The 22,134-nt window shown below is 45.5% G+C and overlaps 1 protein-coding gene across 2 annotated transcripts; it reads right to left on the bottom strand.

Annotated features, from left to right (window-relative positions):
* Window positions 1-242: 242 nt before the first annotated feature.
* RGS10 (regulator of G protein signaling 10) lies at window positions 243-21,462 on the bottom strand. Of its 2 annotated transcripts, none has more exons than XM_059477045.1 (5): window positions 21,380-21,462; window positions 15,869-15,987; window positions 14,398-14,484; window positions 7,400-7,543; window positions 243-3,731 (listed from the first exon to the last, which is right to left on the bottom strand). In XM_059477045.1, exons 1-5 carry the CDS (start codon window positions 21,426-21,428, stop codon window positions 3,585-3,587), a joined length of 546 nt encoding a protein of 181 aa, XP_059333028.1. In that variant the 5' UTR covers window positions 21,429-21,462; the 3' UTR covers window positions 243-3,584. The 2 variants fall into 2 exon arrangements, with proteins under 2 accessions (XP_059333028.1, XP_059333029.1); XM_059477046.1 differs by lacking the exon at window positions 21,380-21,462 and adding an exon at window positions 20,382-20,554.
* Between the last annotated feature and the right edge of the window lie 672 nt (window positions 21,463-22,134).

Below are 22,134 nucleotides of genomic sequence, written 5' to 3'. Positions count from 1 at the left end.
CAGGCAGATGGAGCAGGTACAAAAAGCATCTTCTCTTGTCCATCTTCCCCTGACTTACTGCAATTTGTTCAGAGCCCAGGCAGAAGTGAGCCCCACTGTGCCATTCCTTCTTCCAAGGAAAAAAAACCCACACACCAGGGCAGAGTGTAAACTGTGAGAGCTGAAAATGGGATCATCATGGGACATGGAGTCATCTCAACCCAAACTCTGTTCAGAACATAAAACACCTGTCAACACACAGATTTGGTGTATTTGTAGAATATTTTTTATTTTTCAGCTGAGAAACACAAAATAGGGTAGAGTTTAAGGCATGCAATCAGGCATGAAACTTCTCTTGCTTGTTTTGTGTGCTCATACCTTCAGTGTAAATTCTACGAGAGGGAGTAGATCCTATCCTTAATCTCTACATGAGCAACTCTGAGCACCCACTTACAGCCTGAGGTTGGATGCAATGTTTACAGTTCCTGGAATGAGGGATTTACTCCCAGGCAAAACAGTTCTTTCTCTTCTGTGTGATTTGTTCTGTGCCACATGGAGCAAGTGTCACCTACTTCCAGGAGCAAGTTTGTAGTAATACCAATTTTCCCCACATATACACAAATTGCAATTACAGGCATCTGCTTGCATGGGTTTAATTTGATTGCCCTTTTACTGAAAAATACAGATAATCTAATGAATAGCAAGAACATCTTTGCTTTCTGCACATTACAAGTCTACTTGTGGGTGTTGTAGAGAAATCAAACAAACCCAGGCACCACAAAGAGAATGGTGCAACAACTTTTTACCTCGGAGGTAAAAGAGCAACTCAAAGATGAAGAATTTTGTGGGTTAAGGTATATTAGGTGTGTATATATATATATATATATATATATATATACACACCCCTATATATATAGATATATATAGGTATATATATCTACCTATTTATAAGGTATATATAGGTGTGTATATATATATATATACACCTATATATATAAGGTATATATATAGGAACATAATAGGTACTGAAATAAACATGATAGGATTGGAGATGCTGCTGAAAAATCCATTTCCATTTCTTAGTAAGTAACTTTCATCCTGTGGTAGTGTAAAGCACCTTTGTGTCTACTCATGTGGGGCATTTGCTCTGAGCAAGCAAAGACAGTACCTGAAAGGGAACATAATGCCAAGGAAATATTGTTCATAAGCAGCTACAAACTTATTGTCTCTCTTTAATACCCCACCTTTGTTCATAAGGCTCCTGGTTTTGTTTTCTATTATTACCCTTTTAAAACATGATAGTCAAAGACTCTCCTGCCTTGCTCATGCATTTTTAAAATCAATATGATTAAAAATGAATCTAGTGTGCATCCATGTGATGAATGTGGTAAGAGCTCGTTCTGCATCTTTCCCACGAATGGCCCCATGCTGAATTTTTCAGTATCACAGACTAATGCAGCAAACACTGGGAAAATACAAATCCCACGTCCTAAACTGGTTGAGCTGCCCACTCCCAAGGGCTTCAATGCTATCACAAGTTCTGTCCTCTACTGTGGCAGGCATTAAGAGTTTTGTTTTTACAGTGGATTTTTAAAAGAGGTAATCCTGAGATTACAAATAGTTGGCAAGTCCAGAACTGGATGGTCCCATTTCCAAGGCCTCAGCAGAGGAAAAAAAGAAAAAACAAAAAAGATTCATGCACATGTTTAGTTCATTCTTATTCAGTAAAACATTGAAATACAGCTTAAGCATGAGGTCAAATACCACTGAAAGTGCCTGAAGTAATGGGACTTCACCATTAAATCTTTCAAAATCATAAAAAAGAACATTAACTCAGTGCATAAGAATTACACCTTACAACATGCATATTGTGGAGGCACTGACCTCTTCTTTCTTTGATTTCCTAAAAATGAACAGGGTATGGAGCTCTAGGGGAAGAATCAGAACTTCCATTCCCACTTTTAATTAGGGAAAAGCCCATGGAAAAAACTTCATTTACACAATACCTGCAAGAGTGGCTCAGAGTTAAAAGAAATAACCAAGTCTACCAAGTGAGTCTGCATTCTCAAAAATGACAAACTAGACTTAGATTTTTAAACATTGATTGTGACAGCAAGGTATGAAACATATCTGGCCTTTCTGACAAAAAAAAAATAAGTACAATGTGTTCAAAAGCTAACTGTGCATTTAGATTAGCCAGCACATAAACAAAAGTTCAAGACAAGCAGTGCAAAAATTGGAAGAGTAAATAATGAGAGAGTGGGAAACAGCCAGACCACAGCTGTGAAGCTTGTAAATAGAGCAAGTAGCTAATACACTTTCCCAGCTTAAACTGCAATTTAGTAACAACTGCAGTGAATTAATCAAAAAATACATGAACACAAGAAAAACTCTATGCCAAAATGTGCTTTGCAGTGCTGACACATTCCCAGGACAACATGGAATGCTCACTGGGAATGGCAATTGGTCTTTTTCCACCAACCTTTGATTGCACAGGGCAGAAATAAACTCTCCTTGCACTTGAGCTTGATGTGAGAGTGGCTGAACCCCAAACCCAACTCCCTGTTCCACTGCAGCTCTCCAAAATCACAATTAGGAAACCCTGAAATATTTGAGTGAGCAAAAAAAAAAAATTCTGAAGGGTGATTTTAGCAGGAAAAAAAAAAAAAAAGAGTAAAACAAAAGCAGATTTGGTGTGTTGGTCCTTTGCCAAAGCACAGTTGGTGCCCAGAGCAGGATTGGTCAGGAGAGACCTGGGAGAGACCAGATGCTTCCTGATAGCAGCATCTGATGTCACACTGGTATGAGGGACAAAGCCAAGCCTTGCTGAGACCAGTGTGCCCTGAGAGGGACATTTTCTCATTTGCTGTCACATTTCCTAATGGCAGTTAGGAATTCTTCAGAGATTCTGCCTCTTTTGGAGCCTTTGCTCCCAAGGGAATAGAGGCTCTCCCATCCTCGGAAGAAGGTGATTGTCTACTGCAAAAAAAGGGGAAATTTAGGAGATACAAAAATGAAAATCATGACTAGGGAAGTGTTTTGATTCAGCAATAAAGGCAAAGCAAAACAGACATCACCCTTAAAGAACAAAGTCACACAGGAAGGGATTGGATTCTACTGAGCTTAACCCTGAAAGATGCTGTCCCTTTATGATTAAATTAGCTGTGAATGACTCACCCACAAACTAATGTGAAATGTTCTCCTCAGCTGCTTCTCCCAGCAGTTCAGGATGTAAAAACTAGTCCTCAAATAAAAATTACAAGGCAAAAATAAAAACCCAACCACGCTATCTCCCGTTTCTCATCACCAAGATGCCTCACAAAGGAAAATAAAAGAACTGAAAGCATTTAACTTGTGAAGTATGAAAGGAAATTCATGCTAGGGAGGAATACCTCAGCATTTTAGCTGGGGAACAGTCCTTCCATGGGTGCTTGGTTAATAGCTGTCATGCAAAAACAATTAGTCATTCAAGCAATTAAGAAGGTAAGTATCTCCTAAAAAGGTTCTGAGCTTTCCAAGCCCTAAATGCAACTGCTATGAACCTAGACTGTTCCTGAGTGTAATTTCCTTATTGTAGGGCCTCTCCTGAGGAGATCCATTGTGTCTCATGTGTTGTAAATTCTTGATGCTCTTTTAGCTGCAGTCTGAGCCTCTGGGGAGTTCTCCTCTTGCTCCTCACTCTTCTTATGGTTTAGGAAGATGTCTGACTTCAGGAAGCGGCTGTAGCTGTCATACTTCATGAGGTTGAATATCTGGGAAGAGGAGGGAAAATACAAAGCAAATGAGCTCAGCAAAATGAGAATTTCAACGACAAGGATGCTGTAATTCCCATGTACTAGCTGTACAATGTTCTGTCTGTACTAGAGGATTACATTTTAAAGAAATACACTTGCAGCTCTCCAAGGGGCAGCATGCAGCAAACAATGTTGGTTCCACGGTCACTGCCTGGCTGTACCACCCACATTAGTTTAAAAATCAAATTACACTTTTCACAATAGCCAGCTTTGCACACCTGATACTGAAGGTGGGAGGTTCCATGGCTGGCTCAGGGAGGAGATGCACTGAGAGGGACAAAGCAGAGCTCTGAAGAAGGAGAGGTACCCTCTGTGCACCTTTCTGGCTGCAGTGACTCCTGAGGGCTGCACAATAACCCATGCAGAGCACTGATAACCCAGGAAAGCCTCTGAGTGATTCACACAAATACTGAAACACCTGGTTCAGCCAATATTCCTTAAACCTTCACCAATCCTCCCACCCTTGCCAGACAGAATGCCAAGAGCAGTCTCAGGCCAGATGAGAAATGTTGCAGGAACCTGCCACAAAGAGCTGACCTGGTGCAGATGTGCTTTGCCAGTTAAAATGTGGGTTTAAATTGCTGGTGCATTAAACCTGTGTAATTATACTTTTCACCAGGCCAAGAGATTCTCACAGCCAGCATGGAAACACAAAGTCAGCCCCAAGCACAGCTTTTCTCTCCCAGGGCTTGAGCTCAGGCTCATCCCTCAGCATCACTTCTGCTCTTCTATTTATACCCACTGCAGACCAAAAAAAAACCAAAACAACAAAACCCTACAATTCTTTTGGAGTTTTCTGAAAACAAAAGTGTTGGGAGAGGAGCCTGGATTCTGTTCAGGTGTCAAGGTCAGGACTATATTTTGCTTGGTGTTGAAACAGAGGGGAAGGGAAAAAAGTAAACTTCGAAACTATAATTGAAGCAAAACCAAGGCCAGCCTCACCCTCAGTCTATTATTTCACTGGTGGAGCCTCTCTGAGTCATGTTTCAGGACAGATTATTTTTTTTGATACTCAGAATAACTGAATTTCCAAGACAAATTCCTGTGTTCTCACCTGCAGATGTGGCTACTCCATGTGTGGATAACTCAGCTTTACCTTTACAGCCCTCACTTCTAGCTGATAGCACAATCAGCTAACACAGCTCTCTGCTAGGAGGAAAAAACCAATCTCAAACTGCTTTTTCATTTCACATCCTTGAGGAACCTGGACAGATACAGGCAAACACCTAAAATTTGACTGTTTTGTCTGTGCACTTGCTGAAATAGCTCCCTTACAAGTAAATTACTAACCAGTAATTTACTGGATTTTACTAACAAGGTGTTTGTTTACATGTTTAAATAGTTACATTATTACTAAAACTGTGGAAATATTATTCTTTAAGAAACATACTGGAATATGAAAAAACATCCCAAAACACCCATTCTGTGTAGAGCCTGATCTCCAGGGTCTGAACTCTTGCTGAGTTAGGCAAAGCCAAATTATCCCTCCTGACACTGGCTAACTACAATATAATTAAATCTATCCAACCAGCCCAAGGGGAAAATATATTGTGAGGAAGACATTTCCTGTTAAAACATCATGCCTGTGTTAAGAACTTAGACTCCTCTTGCTCCTGGTATCACTTAAAGCATCTCCCAGAGAGAAAGATCATTGAAGATGAAGATCTTGTGCAGTCTGGGCAGCCAAATACACAGAGCAGAGTTCACAATCATGTGCCAAAGCAGACCCCTCCTTTCCCCCTCCCTCCTCCTCCTCTCACTGCTTTGTGGAGCAGGAACATTCACCCCACAAGCATTCTGGATTTCTGTGAACCACTCTTACCCCACTCCATCCAGCACAAAGAAATGGCCTGGGGGCAGCTGGGGCCACCCCATGGGCAGCAGCCACAGCCCACCAGTGTCCCCAGTTAAACCAGGAGCTCTTTGGGGGCAGCAGCCAACCCCACCAGTGTCCCCAGTTAAACCAGAGCTCTCTGGGGGCAGCAGCCAACCCCACCAGTGTCCCCAGTTAAACCAGAGCTCTCTGGGGGCAGCAGCCAACCCCACCAGTGTCCCCAGTTAAACCAGAGCTCTCTGGGGGCAGCTGGGGCCACCCCATGGGCAGCAGCCACAGCCCACCAGTGTCCCCAGTTAAACCAGGAGCTCTTTGGGGGCAGCTGGGGCAGCCCATGGGCAGCTGAGACACCCTACCAGTGTCCCCAGCCAACCCCACCAGTGTCCCCAGTTAAACCAGGAGCTCTCTGCAGAACTGAAGCTCCTGTTACCAGCACTGCTGAACACCAGATTGTGGCCTTCCAGCTCTGCCTTCTTCTCCTCCAGACCCACGGTGCCAGCAGTGCTCAGCTCTGCTCCTCAGAGAACAAATTGCACTGCTCCTCATAACTTTATAAGGATTGAAAGCTGGAGAAGACCATAACTCTTCTGAGCCATTATCTAACAGCAATAAACAGTAGCTTCAAGCACTGGAAACTTGCAATGACCCATAAATGCTCTGCATTTGTTTTTAAAAGCTCACAGATTTTCTTCCCACACTAGAGGGATTCCTCCACCACTAGCCCAGTGTGTTTCCAGTTCAGGTATTGCTGATCCTTGGCTCTCCATGTGCATGTCATTTATAAACAGCAAATATTTTAACTCCAGTGTTCTCTCCAGCTCCACTCACCCTGAACTGCAGTGCTAAGATCTACTAGAACAGTTCCTTCCCTTTCCCCAGGTCAGAATTTTTTCCATTAAAAACTCTTTTTCTTCACATTGAAATTGGGTTTCAGGTATTTCCACTGCTAATGTCTTGCAATCTGCCTGAAAAACAGCAGAAACTTTGCTCCTCAGACCCCTCCAAGTGCCCCAGCCAGTGTATTCAATACCTGACTGAAATGGGCTGAAAACCCTGTTTAAATCACTGAGCTGTTTCTCCACAAAAGGAAAGAGCCAAGTGGAAAATACAGGTAGTCCTGAGGATGGTACAGGAATTAAAAATAGTACTGCAAGTGCTGGAAAGCTGCAGATAAGAATGACTCACTTCATAACTTATGCTTTGAAATCAGCTGAATATCAAGAAAATTTATCACCTAAAGACATGCCTGCAAAATTGCTAATTTCTACCAGACCTCCCAGGTTCTTCAGGGAAAGGTAAAGCAGAGACCAACTCCTCAAAGTCTTGCATGTTGCAGAATAGGAGGGTTTTCAGCAAACTGTGCTACATTCATATCAAGATAAATACCAAAGCAAAGTAAAATGAAGAAATTTGAGCTCTCAAGGAAACCAGGGGCAACTACAGAAACAAACATCAGCAATGACTCAGAACAAGTGAATACACAGGAAAACAAAGGCACTGAGTTAGGCAGGGTGATTCTCAAGCTACCCACGCAGGGACCCTGGAGAAAACTCCAGCCAGTTGTCCAGGAAGGTCCTGAGCTGGAATTAGAATGATTGTATTGATTCTCCTTATTAATTGGTTGTAGTGAGAAGGAGCCAAGAACCTGGAATATCTCAGAGCAGCTGCATTAATACCCCCAGCATGGACAACCCAGCTCTGTGCTTACCTGTTCAATGATGGCTAGAAAGCAGAGCTCACCAAAACCAGACAAAAATGAATGAAACTGTGTTGTTGAAATAAATAACTTTACCTGGTCCTGGAGCTTCTGGAACATGAGAGGGTGAGGTGTCTCCAGGATGGTCTCACTCAGACGGGACTGCCCCTCAACATTGACCTGGGAGGAAGCTTTGCTGGACAGGAAAGTCATGTAAATCTCTTTAGCTTTTTCCTGCATCTGCAAAAGGAGATTTATTTAAAGAGTTATTTGCTGTGGGAATGTTCTCTGCATCAGGTTTATCTCACTTGTGTTATGTTCATTTGTACTGGAAGAGGAACAGGTCAAAAGCTACACTGGGATCAGTGAAAGCTGCCAGAATTCAGCAGGTTGGGATGCCTGAATCTCAGCAGCCGCTGTAAAGCTGCTCAGCATCATCAACTACACCTTGTCTTTGCTTTTGAGACAAATGGTTTTCCTAACAGGTCATCAGTATGGGCAAGAAACCCAGAGGAAGAAAAACTGGGAACTTGCTACAAGGGAAAATAGAGTGAAAAAAACAAATTAAGAAAACAGCAACAGCTTGGCTAATTGGCAATGATAAGACTCTCAATAGGCTCTGAGAGTTGATAAATAAGGGCCTGACCTGCCTAAAGCTGTTTGTTAGTATTTGCCCTATTTCACAGCTCTTCCCTTGTCAAACAAATAACAGCAATAACATCTTGACCCCACCAGCATCTTCAAAGCAGTGAGTGGCCACAATCCCCTGAAGTTCAAGGAAAGGCCCCTTAACAGATGGTTGGATGAGAGGAAGCCAGAGAGGGAGAGCAGAACCAAGGCAGGCAAGGGCCCAGCCCCTGCTGCAATGTGAATTCTGCATGCTGAGAGCCAGCAGCTGCTCTGGGCCATCTGAGCCCTGGGCACTCAGCAGAGCCCCCAGGGTGCCCCTAATGAGCAACCACAGCCCCACAGCAGCCCAAGGGATGTGCCTTTGATGGGGATGGGGCTTGAAGAAGGAAGCATTTAAATCCTGCCCATGAAGGAGTGTCAGAATTACCTCCATGTTTTACAGCTGAGGTACATTTACACTCACGGGTAATTAGAATAAAAGCTGCATGTGCTTGAGCATTCAGGAGGCCTAAAGAGCTGGGGACTCACTGCTGAAGGGGACACCCATGCTCTAGAATTCCTTTTTAAAACTCATTATTCATCTGGTGGGTAGAACATTACCTGTCAAGTGCATTAGGTCACAATGAACTGTTTTTAACCATTTCCAACTTGTTTCACAGCTCAGGGAAGACTAGGTCAGCCACTTCTGTTCTAAATGACCAATTAATCCAAGGGATCAAAGGTGTGGCTGCTACAAGTGCCACAGTTAATGTCCCAATGATGTCCCAATGAGGGCACAGCAAAGGGGCCTTCAGCTCTTATTGCATGAAAAATTGTATTGTCAGTCCCACCCAAATGACTCCTGAACCTGCTGTCCAATCTCAACCATATCTGAGAGAGGGGCAAAGGACTGAGAAAAATATTACCCTCCTGCTGAGTCAATGGAAAACCAGAAGGAAAAAAGAAAGGGAGAGGAAAAGCAGCACAAGCACCAAGGGAAAACTGCAGTCTGAAGTTCTCTGCTGTGCTTGAACTGCCAGGATGTTCTCTGCTGCTGGCTAATCAAGGCAGATGTAGCTGCTTGCCCAAGGACACAGGAGCAAGCTGGGCACTACAGAGAAGGAGCAGAGGGAGGCTGGAGAGGGAACACAAAACTAGAAGTAACTGTGGGGAAGTTTAAAGAGCATGGAGAGGAACAACAGGACTGTGTGGGAGGCTGCTGAAACAGGGAGGCTCTTTGGATTTTGTGAGGAAGAATAACAAAGAAAGGAAGTGAAAGAGCTGTGGTAGGGAGAGGAGGCCATTGCAGAGACACAGAGGACCTGGCTTTACAGCAGTGGGGAAATCTGGAAATTTTGCTCAGTTGAAGGTTACAGGTTCTGCTGCAAATAGAACTGCTCTGTGCTTCAGCAGCACAGCAGCTGATTAACTACAGCTTATAATTTGCTTTAAAAAGAAAGAACAGTCAAAGCTGCCAGTGTGCTCATACACCCCCCAAATGTCACTCAGGCAGAGCCAGGTTCAGGTGGAGGAGGCAGAGATTGTCCCTGTTCACTCGGTGACATTCTCTGCTCTGCGGCAGCCTCTGCTCAGGGGACTCTGGAACTGGAACAGCTCTTGAGCTGGGCTCCTGTTCACAGGTGGCTATTGAAGATTGCTGGCAGTCCCCAGCTCCACCTGTGTGCTCTCCCCAGTGTCCCTGCCAGATTCCCATTTGGAGCATGAAGTTCTGTCCACAGCAAACCCCCCTCACTATTTCCAGTGCATCCAATATTCCTCCCCACTTCCTTTCCTGAGGTCAAGCTCAGCTCCCAAGCATGTGTGGCTCCCAAACGAGCAGAAGGGAGCCCCAGATGCTCAGCAGACCAGGCTCCAGCTGTGCAGCATCACCCAGCCCTGCTCAACCCTTGCTGCATTCCACATGGGAAGCAACAGAAGAAACCCCTGAATGTACAGGGCTTTGTTCTGGAATCATTCACTACAGAACTTCAACATGGACATTTTGGTGGGTTTTAGCAATAGCTGAAAATATTCCCTGTTGTTGGAAGCATTTATTACAATCTGTAATTTATTTTCATTTATTACAGTCTGTAATTTATTTTTGAAGCTTGGCTGCAAGAGGAGAAACATTTAAACCCTGGGAAGCAGCACGACTGACATGTTGTTTATTTCATTAACAGTCACAAATGCAACAACATGTGACTAACTCCAACAAAATATTTAGAGTTAAATTTCATTCCCTTATCCCCACCACTCCCATTTCAGTAATTAAATTCATGCCCTAACACAAGGGTGGCAGCAGAACTCACTGCTACGAGTGGAATTGATCCCATTGTTTTCTCAACCTTCACCAAACATTAAATCTGTATTTTAACTTCAATTTTAAAGGAATTTTTTTTTTTTTTTTGAGTTACAGAGATGTGTCTTGAGCTGAGGGGGAACTTTGTACCTTTCTGCTAGAAGAAGGGGGGCAGAACCCACCATAAACCTGTCTAGAGCAGCAATGTACTCTGCCTGCTGCCTTGGTGTGCAGCTGCCAGAGATCTGCCCTGCTCCCTGACTCATCCACTGATGGAACAGCAGCCTCGACAAACCCAAACACTGCCCCAGCCTGGCAGAGAAAGGACAACAAGAAATATCCCTGGCACAAGGGATGCTTAACCCACTGCTCTATGCTGACCTTTGGAAAAGTTTAAACTGACCAAGTAGAACCCCAGGCCAGAACTCTCACCTCCAGTAATGAAAAGTTTATCTCATCCTTTAAAAATAGGAGGGGGAAATCCCATTCATAGAATAATGGAATGGTTAGGGTTTGAAATAACTTTAATTTTGAGATAAAGTAAGTTTGAAGTTACTTTTTGAAATTACTCAGCTACTTCCAGCCCCCTGCAGGGACAGGGGACATCCCCAACTAGATCAGAATTCTCACAGCCCCATCCAGCCTGGCACTGAACGTTTCCAAGGATGGGGCACTGATCACCCCTGTGGGAAACCAGTTCCAATGTGTCACCATCCTCACATTAAAGAATTTCCTTCTCTTTATTCCATAAAGAATTTTTCTCTTTATCTAAACTTGCCCTATGTCAGTTTGAGGCCATTTCCCTGTCCTGTCACTCCATCCCTGTGTCCAAGTCCCTCCCCAGCTCTCTTCAAGCCCCTTTAGGCCCTGGAAAGTCTCCCTGGAGCCTCCTCTTGCCCACCCCCAGCTCTCCCAGCCTGGTCCAGAGCAGAGGAGCAGAGCTTCTTCAGCCCTTGGAGCATCTCTGTGGCCTCCCTGGACTGCCTCCAATCTGGGTTAAATTGATATCAGCTTCATCTGACCAAGAGCCTCAGTGCCTGTGAGCTGATCTGTGTGGGAAACCAGTTTTAAGGAGAAGTGAGCTACAAAACAAGTAAAAAACTGTTTTTAGAATGCTGTGTGCACAATGGAGAGATGAAAAGGGACTTCTGCAAGAGTCACATCCAGAAGAAAAATCCATGCTTCATGCTACCATAAACACTGGAAAGATTTCTATTTTTAGTGCTTTTCCTAGCTTTGTAAATTATCTAAACAAAGTCACCCATAAGCAGTAGCTACAAAAATTTACTGTAAGTCTGTGTCATCCTAAAGCACATTTATTCAGGCTTTAGTTATAATAATTTGGGCAACCCCAGACTCCAGGCTGACCACACTATGGAATGACTGGTACTGGATAATTAACCTAAATAAAACCTAGTTAAATCTCTGTCCATTCATTTGGCAATTCATTGAAGGATTCACCAAGCTCCTATCCCTGTACATCACTTGAACATTTTCTCTACTGGCATCCTAAATTAGCAATCCTAAATCAGCTAGAAATATGGAAATTATTTAGCAAGGGAAAATATGATTATTATCCCACTGAAAGCGTGGGACTTTACAGAAAAGTTGACTGACTGGTTGTTCTTTCCTCAAGACTTTCTGTATTCCTGGACCTTAATGAGGGAGGGAAGCAGCTGAATACACAAAACTGGAATTACTAAATGTTACAAAGTTCACAGACAAATTGAACATTTCCCTCTTCTTGCAAAAAAACCCAGTTTTGTTGTGTTTTTATGGATTTATCAATACTCAAAAAAACCTCACAGCTAAACCCAGCAAAATTGTTTTGAGGGGATTTTTTTTTCAGTGCAAAACACGGGATATTTACAGAAAGCAGACTCCCCCATGCAAAATGCATTGTTTGGAAAGACGGGGAAATTTTTTTGCTGTTGAAAATCTGCTGGGAAACTGTTTAAGCTGACAATATTTGACTGACTTTAGGAGAGGAATCTGCAGTCTGGACACAGCCCTCTTAGGGCTGCTCTTCTTAACACCTTTCCTAGCCCATCTCTCATATCTGATTCCTGTTCCTGGGCATTCCTGGTGTTCCTCCAAGCACATCCAATCCCACAGCACTCCTGGGAAAGCTGCAGCCCAGGGCTGGCACAGGAGCACTCAGTGCTGGGCTCAGACCTGCCTGGATGGGACAGAGAGGGGTGGGGATGGTGCTGCATCCAGCTGGGGCCAGGCCCAGGGGTGTCCCTCAGGGCCCTGTGCTGGGGCCAGCTCTGTTCAATATCTTTATTGGTGACATGGATGAGGGGATTGAGTCTTTCATCAGTAAATTTCATAAATAAAATAATTAAATTTCATCAGTAAATTTGCGGACGACACTGAGCTGGGAGCTGTGTCCGTCTGTTGGGAGGCAGGAGGGCTCTGAAGGGAGACCTGGAAGGGTTGGATGGATGGGCAGAGTCTAACAGGATGAAGTTTGATAAATCCAAGTGCCCATTCCTGCATTTTGGCCACAACAACCCCTGCAGTGCTCTGGGCTGGGGATGGTGTGGGTGAACAATGCCCAGGCCCAAAGGGACCTGGGGGCACTGATGGACAGACAGATGGACAGGAGCCAGCAGTGCCCTGGGGCCAAGGAGGCCAAAGGCTGCTGGCCTGAGGCAGGAATGGAGTGGCCAGAGGAGCAGGGAGGTCACTCTGCCCTGCCCTGGGCACTGTGAGGGCACACCCTGAGTGCTGTGCCCAGCTCTGCCCCTCAGCTCGGGCAGGACCTTGGGACACTGAGCACATCCAGAGGGGCTGGAATACAAACCCTGAGAGGAGCCCCTGAGGGAGCTGGGGGGGCTCAGCCTGGAGAAAAGGAGACTCAGGGCTGCCCCCATCACTCTCACAGCTCCTGAAAGGTGCCTGTGCTCAGCTGGGGCTGGGCTCTGTCTGCAGCAGCACTGACACAGCCAGAGCACACAGCCTCAAGGGAAATACAGGTTGGATATCAGGAAGAAGAGAGTGATAAAGTTGTGGAATGGCTGCCCAGGGAGGTGGTGCAGTCCCCATCCATGGGTGTGTTTAACAAGGCCTGGATGTGGCACTGGGGGCCAGGGTTGAGTTGAGGGGTTGGGGCTGGGCTGGACTTGATGATCTTGAAGGTCTCTCCCAACCCAGAAATTCTGTGATTCACTTGGAAGAGGTTTAAGAGCATTTTCCCACTCTCACCTCTTCATGGTGCCAAATGTGCCCTTTGGCAACAAGAGCTACCTCAGATAAAAAGCATAAAAGTGGGATTTCAAAAAAAAACCCTTTAGGAGTCTGACACTCAAGGACAGGGATACTCACTTGGAGTTTTGATTCTACTTAATTCCATATTCACAGAATGAGCTCTTAAAGAGCAGATAAATTTGAAATTTCTCAAGAAAACAACAAAACAAACAAAAAAAGGCACAAAAAACATTTTGAGAAACAAGCAAACAAAACATGGTACATATCTTAGGCCTGACTCTGTGGACTTTAAAGTCTAAATGTGAAAGTGGATCCTCTGCTCCTGGTGGATCTAAATGTAAACCAAGATCCAAGCAGTGGGAAAAAAACTTACTGAAGGTGCCTGGTTGAAAATTTTCCAATAGAGTGATTCCTACTAGAAAGGTAGAGCTGTCATCAAAATGAAAAGGCTCTGCAGATATACATCAGTTTGGATAAATATTTAAGTAAAAAAGTTTAAACAGACCCCTTATGTTTTGTAACTTGTAATTTGATAAGGCAAAATGTTTTATTTTGGTGCTGTGAAATATTTTTGTTAGGGCCATTTGTTATTTTTATGTTCCACTAAGAGCACCGTGGTGTAAATTTCCAGCTAATAGCTGCTATGCTCTAGAAAAGTTCTGAATGAAATATCTTCATATTTGCAAACAAGATGATGCAACATCACTGCATTAATAAAACTTTTGCTATTCCCTAGAAACTACAAAAAGTTCAGTTTTCAAAACATGGGAAACTTGACAATTTCAGCACTTTGTTTTGATTTGAAATAGAAATGAATTTGTTTCCAAACAATTCCACCAGGATGATTTTAGTGCCATTTCTTCAAATATATCTATGTGCATTCATGCAAAGCACATTATGCAACAGAGATGTTTTAGCTCCAGCTCTGCTAAGTAAACTTTGTTGACAAGCAGAATTTATTTAGGAAACATACCTGCTTTTTTCCCTGTGTTTTCTTGAATTCTTCACATGCTAACCAGAACAAAACGTTTTCTTCACTAAATTCTTTCTTTAAAAATTCCTAGGAAAGAGAAAAAACAAAACCACCAAGGTTAGGATCCAATTTCTCAGCTGTTTTTCCCTGTTAGCACCAGAAGCTGCCTACAATTAACTTCACCATGGGTTTGCCCAGCCCAGTGTCACAGAAGCATTTGTGCATCTGCAGGGCTGACATGGAACACTGTGATATTCTGCTCTTTGAAAGCACATTCCAGGAGGAGGATGGGCTCCATCTAATCTCAGACCATATCAGTAACTAACAGGAACAGCTTCTTCAGCCTCCCTTAAATAACTCGAGCACTTTTACAGCCACTGCTCAAAGGGAAATCCAGAAAGAGATTAATTCATTCCCAGGTGAGTAAAAGGAACCATTTTAATGAGAGTCACAAATCACTTGGGATTCTCATGCAGCACATTTCTGACATTTTTAATGAGTAAAATCTCTACAAATAACAGTATTTCTAAATGGGATCATCAGTGGCAATAAATTCACTTAAACAAACTGAAGCAGAGGATGTAGCTGTGCTCTCTATGCTGTTTAAACACAGCACATTCCTCCAAAAGTGAGGGAGGGGAGAAAATGTACATTAAATTTATTTATGAAATATAATGACTGAAACTTTTATAGCTCTGAGATCATCAGTTTTTTCTTTCAAGTGTTAAAAAAATAGAGACCAAGTAATGCTGGGAATTAAACAGCACCAAGATCAGTTGGGGGTGGTTTTTTGGTGGTTTGTTGTTTTTTTTTAAGAATTTAAAATCAGCATTTTGTTATTCTTGTTTACCTAACTTTTTCAAACCAGTCTGGCAGGAAACCATTTTACCCCAGTGCATTTTATCAGTACAGCATGGCAAAAGCACTTTGAAGTAGGCAGTTCCTATTCTTACATCTAACATGGCAAGAAGGCCTTGAAACACCAACTCACCACCCTCACCTAATTAAACTTCAAGCCATTTTGAGCTGCAGCAGCCCACACTTTGTAGTAAACTGAAAGGGAATATTTTCAGTAGAGCTGCTAAACACAGAGCAAGAGCCACGGAGTCATCAGATTGCTCCTGGGAACTCATGGCTTAAGGACAACGTGTGAGAAGTGAGAGCCCAGGATCTCAGTGACAAATAATGCCTGCCAGGAGGGATCAGTGGCTCAGGGACTGCAGTTTATCCAGCTTGTTAATCCTTGCAAGAGAGGAAGGATCCCATCAGGAAGGTGCAGCCAAAAGCCTTGCCATTGCCTTTTGAGCACAGGCTGCAGTGGCAGGGGGCAAAAGGAGCCACCTCAGAAGCTCTGCCAGCTCTAGAGGGATGTGTGCTGTGCTCACAGTGCTGGCACAGCTGCACCCTTCATGCTGAGGCTCATTCTGCCTTAAACCCTGAATTTTGCTTAATCCATATTTAATATATTGACCCTAAAGCGTTTGACTCCCTCCGGGTCTTCCAGGAGGTTCTCCAGTGACGTGGCCCATTTCGAGGTTCCCTTCAAGGCTTGGTGGCTGCTGCTTGGGTGGCCCTCACCATCATTTATCTCTGGAAAAAAAAAATAAAATGGACAAAACAGCATTTTCTTTAGAAAAATGGGAGTATCAGCCACGTGGATGTCCCCCCCATTTCCCCCTCGCTCCTGATTTCTGCTGCTGTCTTTAAAGGAAACCCCATAAAACAGAAACTGAACACACACACATACATGCATAAGGAATTTTTGCCTGTAAGGAGGCAAAAACTCCTTACAGCCACATAATTCATGAGCATGCAAGGAGGCAGTGTCACTGCTTTAGAGGGGTCCAAGCACCTCCTGCCTGGGGAGCACAATGACCACACCAATGTCCATATTCTGCTCTGGCACTGTCAACAATGTTGGCTTCTCTAAAGGAACTTCTGGCCAGTCACACATGTGAAATTTATTTTTAAGAAGAGAATCCTCACTGGGAGCTGGATGCTCAGTAAAAGCAGAGAAAGAAAGAAAAATAATGGTTTGTTTAGCAGGAGGACCAGTCCAAGATATTAACCCAGCCCAATGGGACGAAATACACCCAGCAGAAGAGCATCGCTCCAGCTGAGTCAGCCTGGTTTTGGGCAAGAGGGTGATTTTACTGTTGAGGGTGATTTTACTGTTTCCAAGCCCTGAAATTCTCCTTTCATAAGGTGTACTGGACTGTGCCACATCTGATCTGCCAGCCAGCCTTCTCACAGACAGGAAAGATGGAATACAATTCCTATTTCCTCTATCCCAGGAACAAGTACATTTCATTCAAGGCTGGCGATGGCAAAAAACCCTTCAGAAAACCCATTACTTGGAAAAACTCCAGGAATGCTATTGCTCATCTGAAAAACTCTAACACAGGCATAAAGTGCTCAGCCTCCTCTCCTCTCACACACAAAGTGCCCTGGGTACACAGGAGGGAAGTCAGAAGGATAAGAGCTGCACTTCAGGTCACTGTGCACTGGGGAGATGCACAAAACCCTTACTGCAACCAGTACAGCTTCTATTTATAACTCCTTCATTTCTCCCTACCAACTTACTGGAAATCTGCATCTGCTTAAGCTCTGCTTTTAAAAACACTTCTTTCACCATGAAACTAACCCTCAGTAAGTATCTCAAAAAACTCTCTATGCAGAAATACACATATATTATTATTTGTATTTAAATACACACTAGCAGATGCCCTTTCCAGCTGGTGACTGAGGTTAAAGCCCTACAAAATATTGGCATGACAGCAGAGGCTCCTGAGCTTTGGATGGTGGGGACCTGTGGAGTCTGCTTGTTTCACCAACTGCTCTAAATGAATGAACATCTTTTCCACCTTGATAGGGAGGGGATTTTGTTTTAAAAACTCTGCTAGTTTAAAGGTCAGGAGCCAGACCTAAGGATTGTCTCCAAACCACAGCTGCAGCCTCCCCATGTGACAGCAGCACAGCAAGTTAGCACTGCCTCAGTTTGCCCCCCTTCGTGCAAAAGGATGTGGTTCTTGATCAGCACTTGAAAAATTTGTTTTAGAAACCTGACTCAAAGTATTTGGGCGTGCAATCTCAGTAAAATCTGTGAGGTTGGAGTGGGAATGGCCGAGTGTGTTGCAGCAGAGCACAAAGCCCTCTGAGGAGCTGGGATGTGCTGCTGTGTTCATGCTCACCTGGGAGAGGGATGGCAGCCCTGGGTGTGCAGCTGCTGCTGGCTGCAGAGCCAGGCCATTCCCCCTCTGAGCTAAACCACACAACACAAAGAGGCAACATTTGATTTCCAGTGTTCCTTTCCCAGCCAAATCTGAAGTGGACACTAATGATTACTTAGTGGCAAAGCAGGTGTTTCAATGAACCAATGCAGACCAGCCCCTTGAAAGCCTAAAAAAAAAAACCTGGTGGGCAAAGGCCAGAATAAATCCGTCCAGAAACTGAGGATACATCAATCTGCTTCTCTTCTGCTGCTTTGACTGATCTTCCATTATACTGCTGGCCATTCTCTACCCTCCCTGATCATCATTTCCCCCATTTTCCTCTCACTTCCAGCCCAGCCAGCACAGCCCAACTCCACCCCTGCATTCATGTTCTCTCCTCCTTGTCAGCCTCCAAAACCTACTCCCTCTAGTCCCCTTTTCCCTGCATTCTTCTCCTACAGCCTTAACTTCAAAACCAGAATTTGGTTCAGAAGGGAGGACCTACATGAGTGTCCTGGTGTCCATTCTGCTGAGCCCTGCACAGAACATTGTCACTCAGTTTATTTCCTCACTCAACCAGCTCCCCACAGCCCAAAAAATACCTTGGCACAGAGACAAGGGTTGTCTGTCCATTGCAACCCTTCCATTTACCCCTTGCCTCATTTATTCCATTTATCCCTGGCCTCATTTCTGTCCCCAGAGCAGAGGCTGAGGGGTGTCTCAGGTGCTGGGCAATCCCAGAGGTGCAATCCCAGCTCAGCCCAGCCGACAGCTCCCAGCACTGCCCACCCAAGGCTGGGGACACCAGGCTGAGCCCCATTAATCCCCATGTCCAGCGTTCCTCTGCAGCCACCACAAAACATCAACATCCCCTTCAGCACAAACATAAATAGGCTGCAAATGACAGTAGGAAATATCCTGAAATTTTATGAGGCTATTAAAGCTGCTGGGTGTTTTTATTATACCCCATTAAATATGCCATCACCAGCATTTATTCTAATACAAAAGTGACCTGACATCCCCTCAGTCAGGATCATAACTTCCCGCTCCACATGCTGGTTTCATGCAGCAGATTTAATATGTGATTTTCAGATTTTTTAAAAGACAGGAAAGAGGTTTTCCCCAAAAATGACCCCAGAAGCTGATCCCCAAATCTATCTCTATTACTAAATTACCTTAAAAATGATACATTCACTGAAGCGCAAATTAATGAGTCTGAAAAAAAACTAATTTGAGGAAGAAATACAACAGTATAGTTACATGAATGATCCTTCTGACACCATCTCTGATATTATAAAAAGACAACTTCATCCTGTTAAAATCATCTGCTGACAAAGTTCAGTAACATAGCCTTGGAAACAACAAGCTTGATCCCATTGAATAACAAGATCCCAAATGTACATACATCTGTATGATCATTTAAATGAGGAAGGCAGACATTTGCTGTTACTAAAAACTGGGAGATAATTTTGTGCATCACAAAGGGCATCACAAAATGGCAGTTCTGCCAGCAATATTTCTGTCAAAGCAACACACAGAATATGCATCAGATGATAAATAAGCCAACTGCATTTCTTACATTACAGTTCATTTATTACATTAGCACACGCTAATTAAATTTCAGAGCAGAGCCTGCTGCCTTTTGCACGGGCTAGGAAGCAAGAGGCAGAGAAAGGCAGCAAGGCACGCAGAGCAGAGCTCAGTTGTAAGAGTTTCTGCTGAAGCAAACTTTCCACTGAGTTGGAAATGTGCTTCAGAGCCGCCACGGCTCGCACGGCGTGCGGGGAGCAGCCAGCTGCTCCTACCAACGCAGCAAATGATTGAGTGCTTCTTTTAACAGCACCATTCTTCAGAGCACTCCATGCTCAGCCAGTTGCATTATCTGGAGCGTTATTTTAGAGGGAAAGCTCGCAGGAGCTGCCTTGCCATCACACAATGGCACTGCAGCAGCAGGCTGCAGATAAAGGCTCTTTGTGCGCGGCACAACGGTAAGAGCAGCGCTGAGAACGCCGTAATTATCAGCTGAAGGGTGCTATCAAAAAATGCCAAATATTTGCATCCTCCAAACAGGAGCTTGGGCTGAAATCCCAGGAGGTATCAACACAATATGTACAACTTTGCAGGTCAGAACTCCCAGTCCTGGCCCTTGTTTCTGACAAGCGTGAAGAGCAAAAACCTGCGGGAACCCCTCAAGCGGAGTGATTCGGACACGGCTAATTGAGTTAGCCACGCTGATCACCCTGCCTCCCAAAGCACGGCCCACTGCAGCCCTTTCCCAAGCTGCTGCCACTCTCCAGCTGTTGATACCGTGGCCTTTGTGGCCCCATATCGAGCAGCACAGGCTCACACACCCTCACAGAGTCCTGCTGAGCACATCCCTTCCAGCTGCCTGTCCTGCCCATCTCCTGCTTGCACACCCTTCTGCACACCCCCTAACAAACAGCAGCCACACAAACACTCACAAGGACAAAAGCACCATGCAAGCAGCACATTCCTCACTCCACATTTAAGCATGGATGTACAACAGGAAAAGCCACTTCCATCTCTTTTTGAAGAACTTATGACCAGTCCTCCCCTCATCCACCTGGATCATAAATCTGCAAGCCACAAGCCTTTATTATTACTTTAAAAGCACTCTGAATACCTTGTCTTGTCCTACAGTCACCAGAAAGCCTACCCAGCAACAATCACCAGTCTGGAATTAATAAATCCAAGGTATGAAGCAGTGGGAAACTTCATTAGCAAGCAGCTGAAAAGGGAAAATTCCCTTACTTTCCATGTATCCCAGCATCAGCGGATGACTCCTCGCACAAGAGTTTTTTCCTAGCAGCAGCTGAATTTTAGACCTTTTTGCTACAGCAGAGCTGTCCTCTCACGCGTAGGGTGTTCAGAGCACGAGCTTCAACATCCTCTTTTGACTGTCTCTAGCAACAGATGGCTACTGGATTCCACTTTTAACTATAAGGAAGGAAACTAAAGGGACGTTCCTCTTTTGTAGCATCTCTGGAATTGTTCACCAGACATATAGCCTTTAAAATACCCCCTTCCCCGTCTGCCCTCCTCCCCCTCCTCCCAAAGAAAAACAACCCAAAAAAACCCCAGAAAACCCAAACAACTCTAGACAAAGGTTTCATTCGGCTTTTCTTAGAAAGATTGCAACTTCTTCCTGCACACCATAAAACAAAGTGTTATTTTCTAGGATTTGGAGATTGCAACTGTTGCCCCAAATGTCCCAGCAGTGACAGATGTCAGACATCACCCCTCGGAACCGACAGGCTCGCAGCATCGGGGATACAAAACACCCAACGGCGTCACAGCGCCTGGCTGCAGAGGGATCCGCGCTGTCCTACATTATTACTGCCTGGAAATCCCCGTTCCGGCTAGAACCCTCCACAGGCGAACTCCTCAAAGTCAATTTGGAGTAGGAACAAGCACGCTGTCATGTCCCGGTAACAGCGGCAGTTCCGAGTGAAGCTCGGCTGCGGCGGCACCAGCCCGAGCAGAGGAGCCGAGCCCAGTTCCCCCTTCCGCGCTGCTCCCACAGCGGGAAGCGCCCCGGCCACGCATCCCCCGCGGCCCCGCGGCCTCGCTGAGGGCAGAGCGGCCGCCGAGCAGCCCCGGCCGCGGCCCCGAGCTCCGGCGGGGCCCAGGGACCGCCGTGAGCCCCGCGCTTCACCCCACAGCGCTTCACCCCCCACAGCCTGGCCCGGCGCTGCCCCGGCGGGAGCGGCCGCGGACTCGCCCGGGGGTCGCGGCCCCGTCCCCGTTACCTGAGGGCGGCCGCTTCCTGCTGAGGCGGCTCACGGCCCGGTTGAACATCCCGGGCGCCGCTCGGCCCCGCTGCCGAGCCCGAGGGCGGCCGCGCTGCCCCGCCCCGGCCCGCCCCGGCCCGCCCCGCCCGGGGAGCGGCGCCAGCCCCGCACCTGCCCGGCCCCGCCGAGCGCCGAGCGCGGAGCCAGGGGCGCAGGGACCTCCCGTGCAACGTGGCACCGCCGGCGATTGCCCCCTCCTCAGCCTCCCCTGCCCAGCCCAGCCACCGCTCCCACTGCCCTGTTGTTATCGCCGTGCACCCCGCTCATCCATCCCGCCGCTAGCTCTGCCCGCCTCAGGGCTCCTGCTCCTCAACCAGAACTGCTCCTGTCACCGTGCTCGGGGACACGGGATAGCAGCGTCCGTGTCCCCGCTCGGCTTTAACCACCAGCCACCCTCCTGTCCTTGCTTTAGCCACCTTGGAGCAGGTGCAAGAAGTAAAAACACTTCCCAAGATGGGCACCTTCATGAAATTGTGTCCTGTCTTACCAGAATAGACATGCCAAGCTTTTTGTGTTGGAGTGACTCCTTTGCTCGGCCAACATTTCAAAGGACAATTATTTCTGAACAGAAAAGTGCAATTACAATTTTAACCAATGTATTTTCACTTTCAGAAATAACGTTTTTACCAACGTATTTGTTCAAAAATCCAGCATGTGAGAAGTTTGTGTAATTCTGACAAAGCTGCGAGCCATCAAACAGACAATTACCTCAG

Source organism: Ammospiza nelsoni, chromosome 8 (genome assembly GCF_027579445.1).
Source record: "Ammospiza nelsoni isolate bAmmNel1 chromosome 8, bAmmNel1.pri, whole genome shotgun sequence".
NCBI classification, from domain to species: Eukaryota; Metazoa; Chordata; class Aves; order Passeriformes; family Passerellidae; genus Ammospiza; species Ammospiza nelsoni.
Note: the sequence above shows the minus strand (reverse complement) of the source record. Positions and strands in the feature narration are given on the sequence as shown.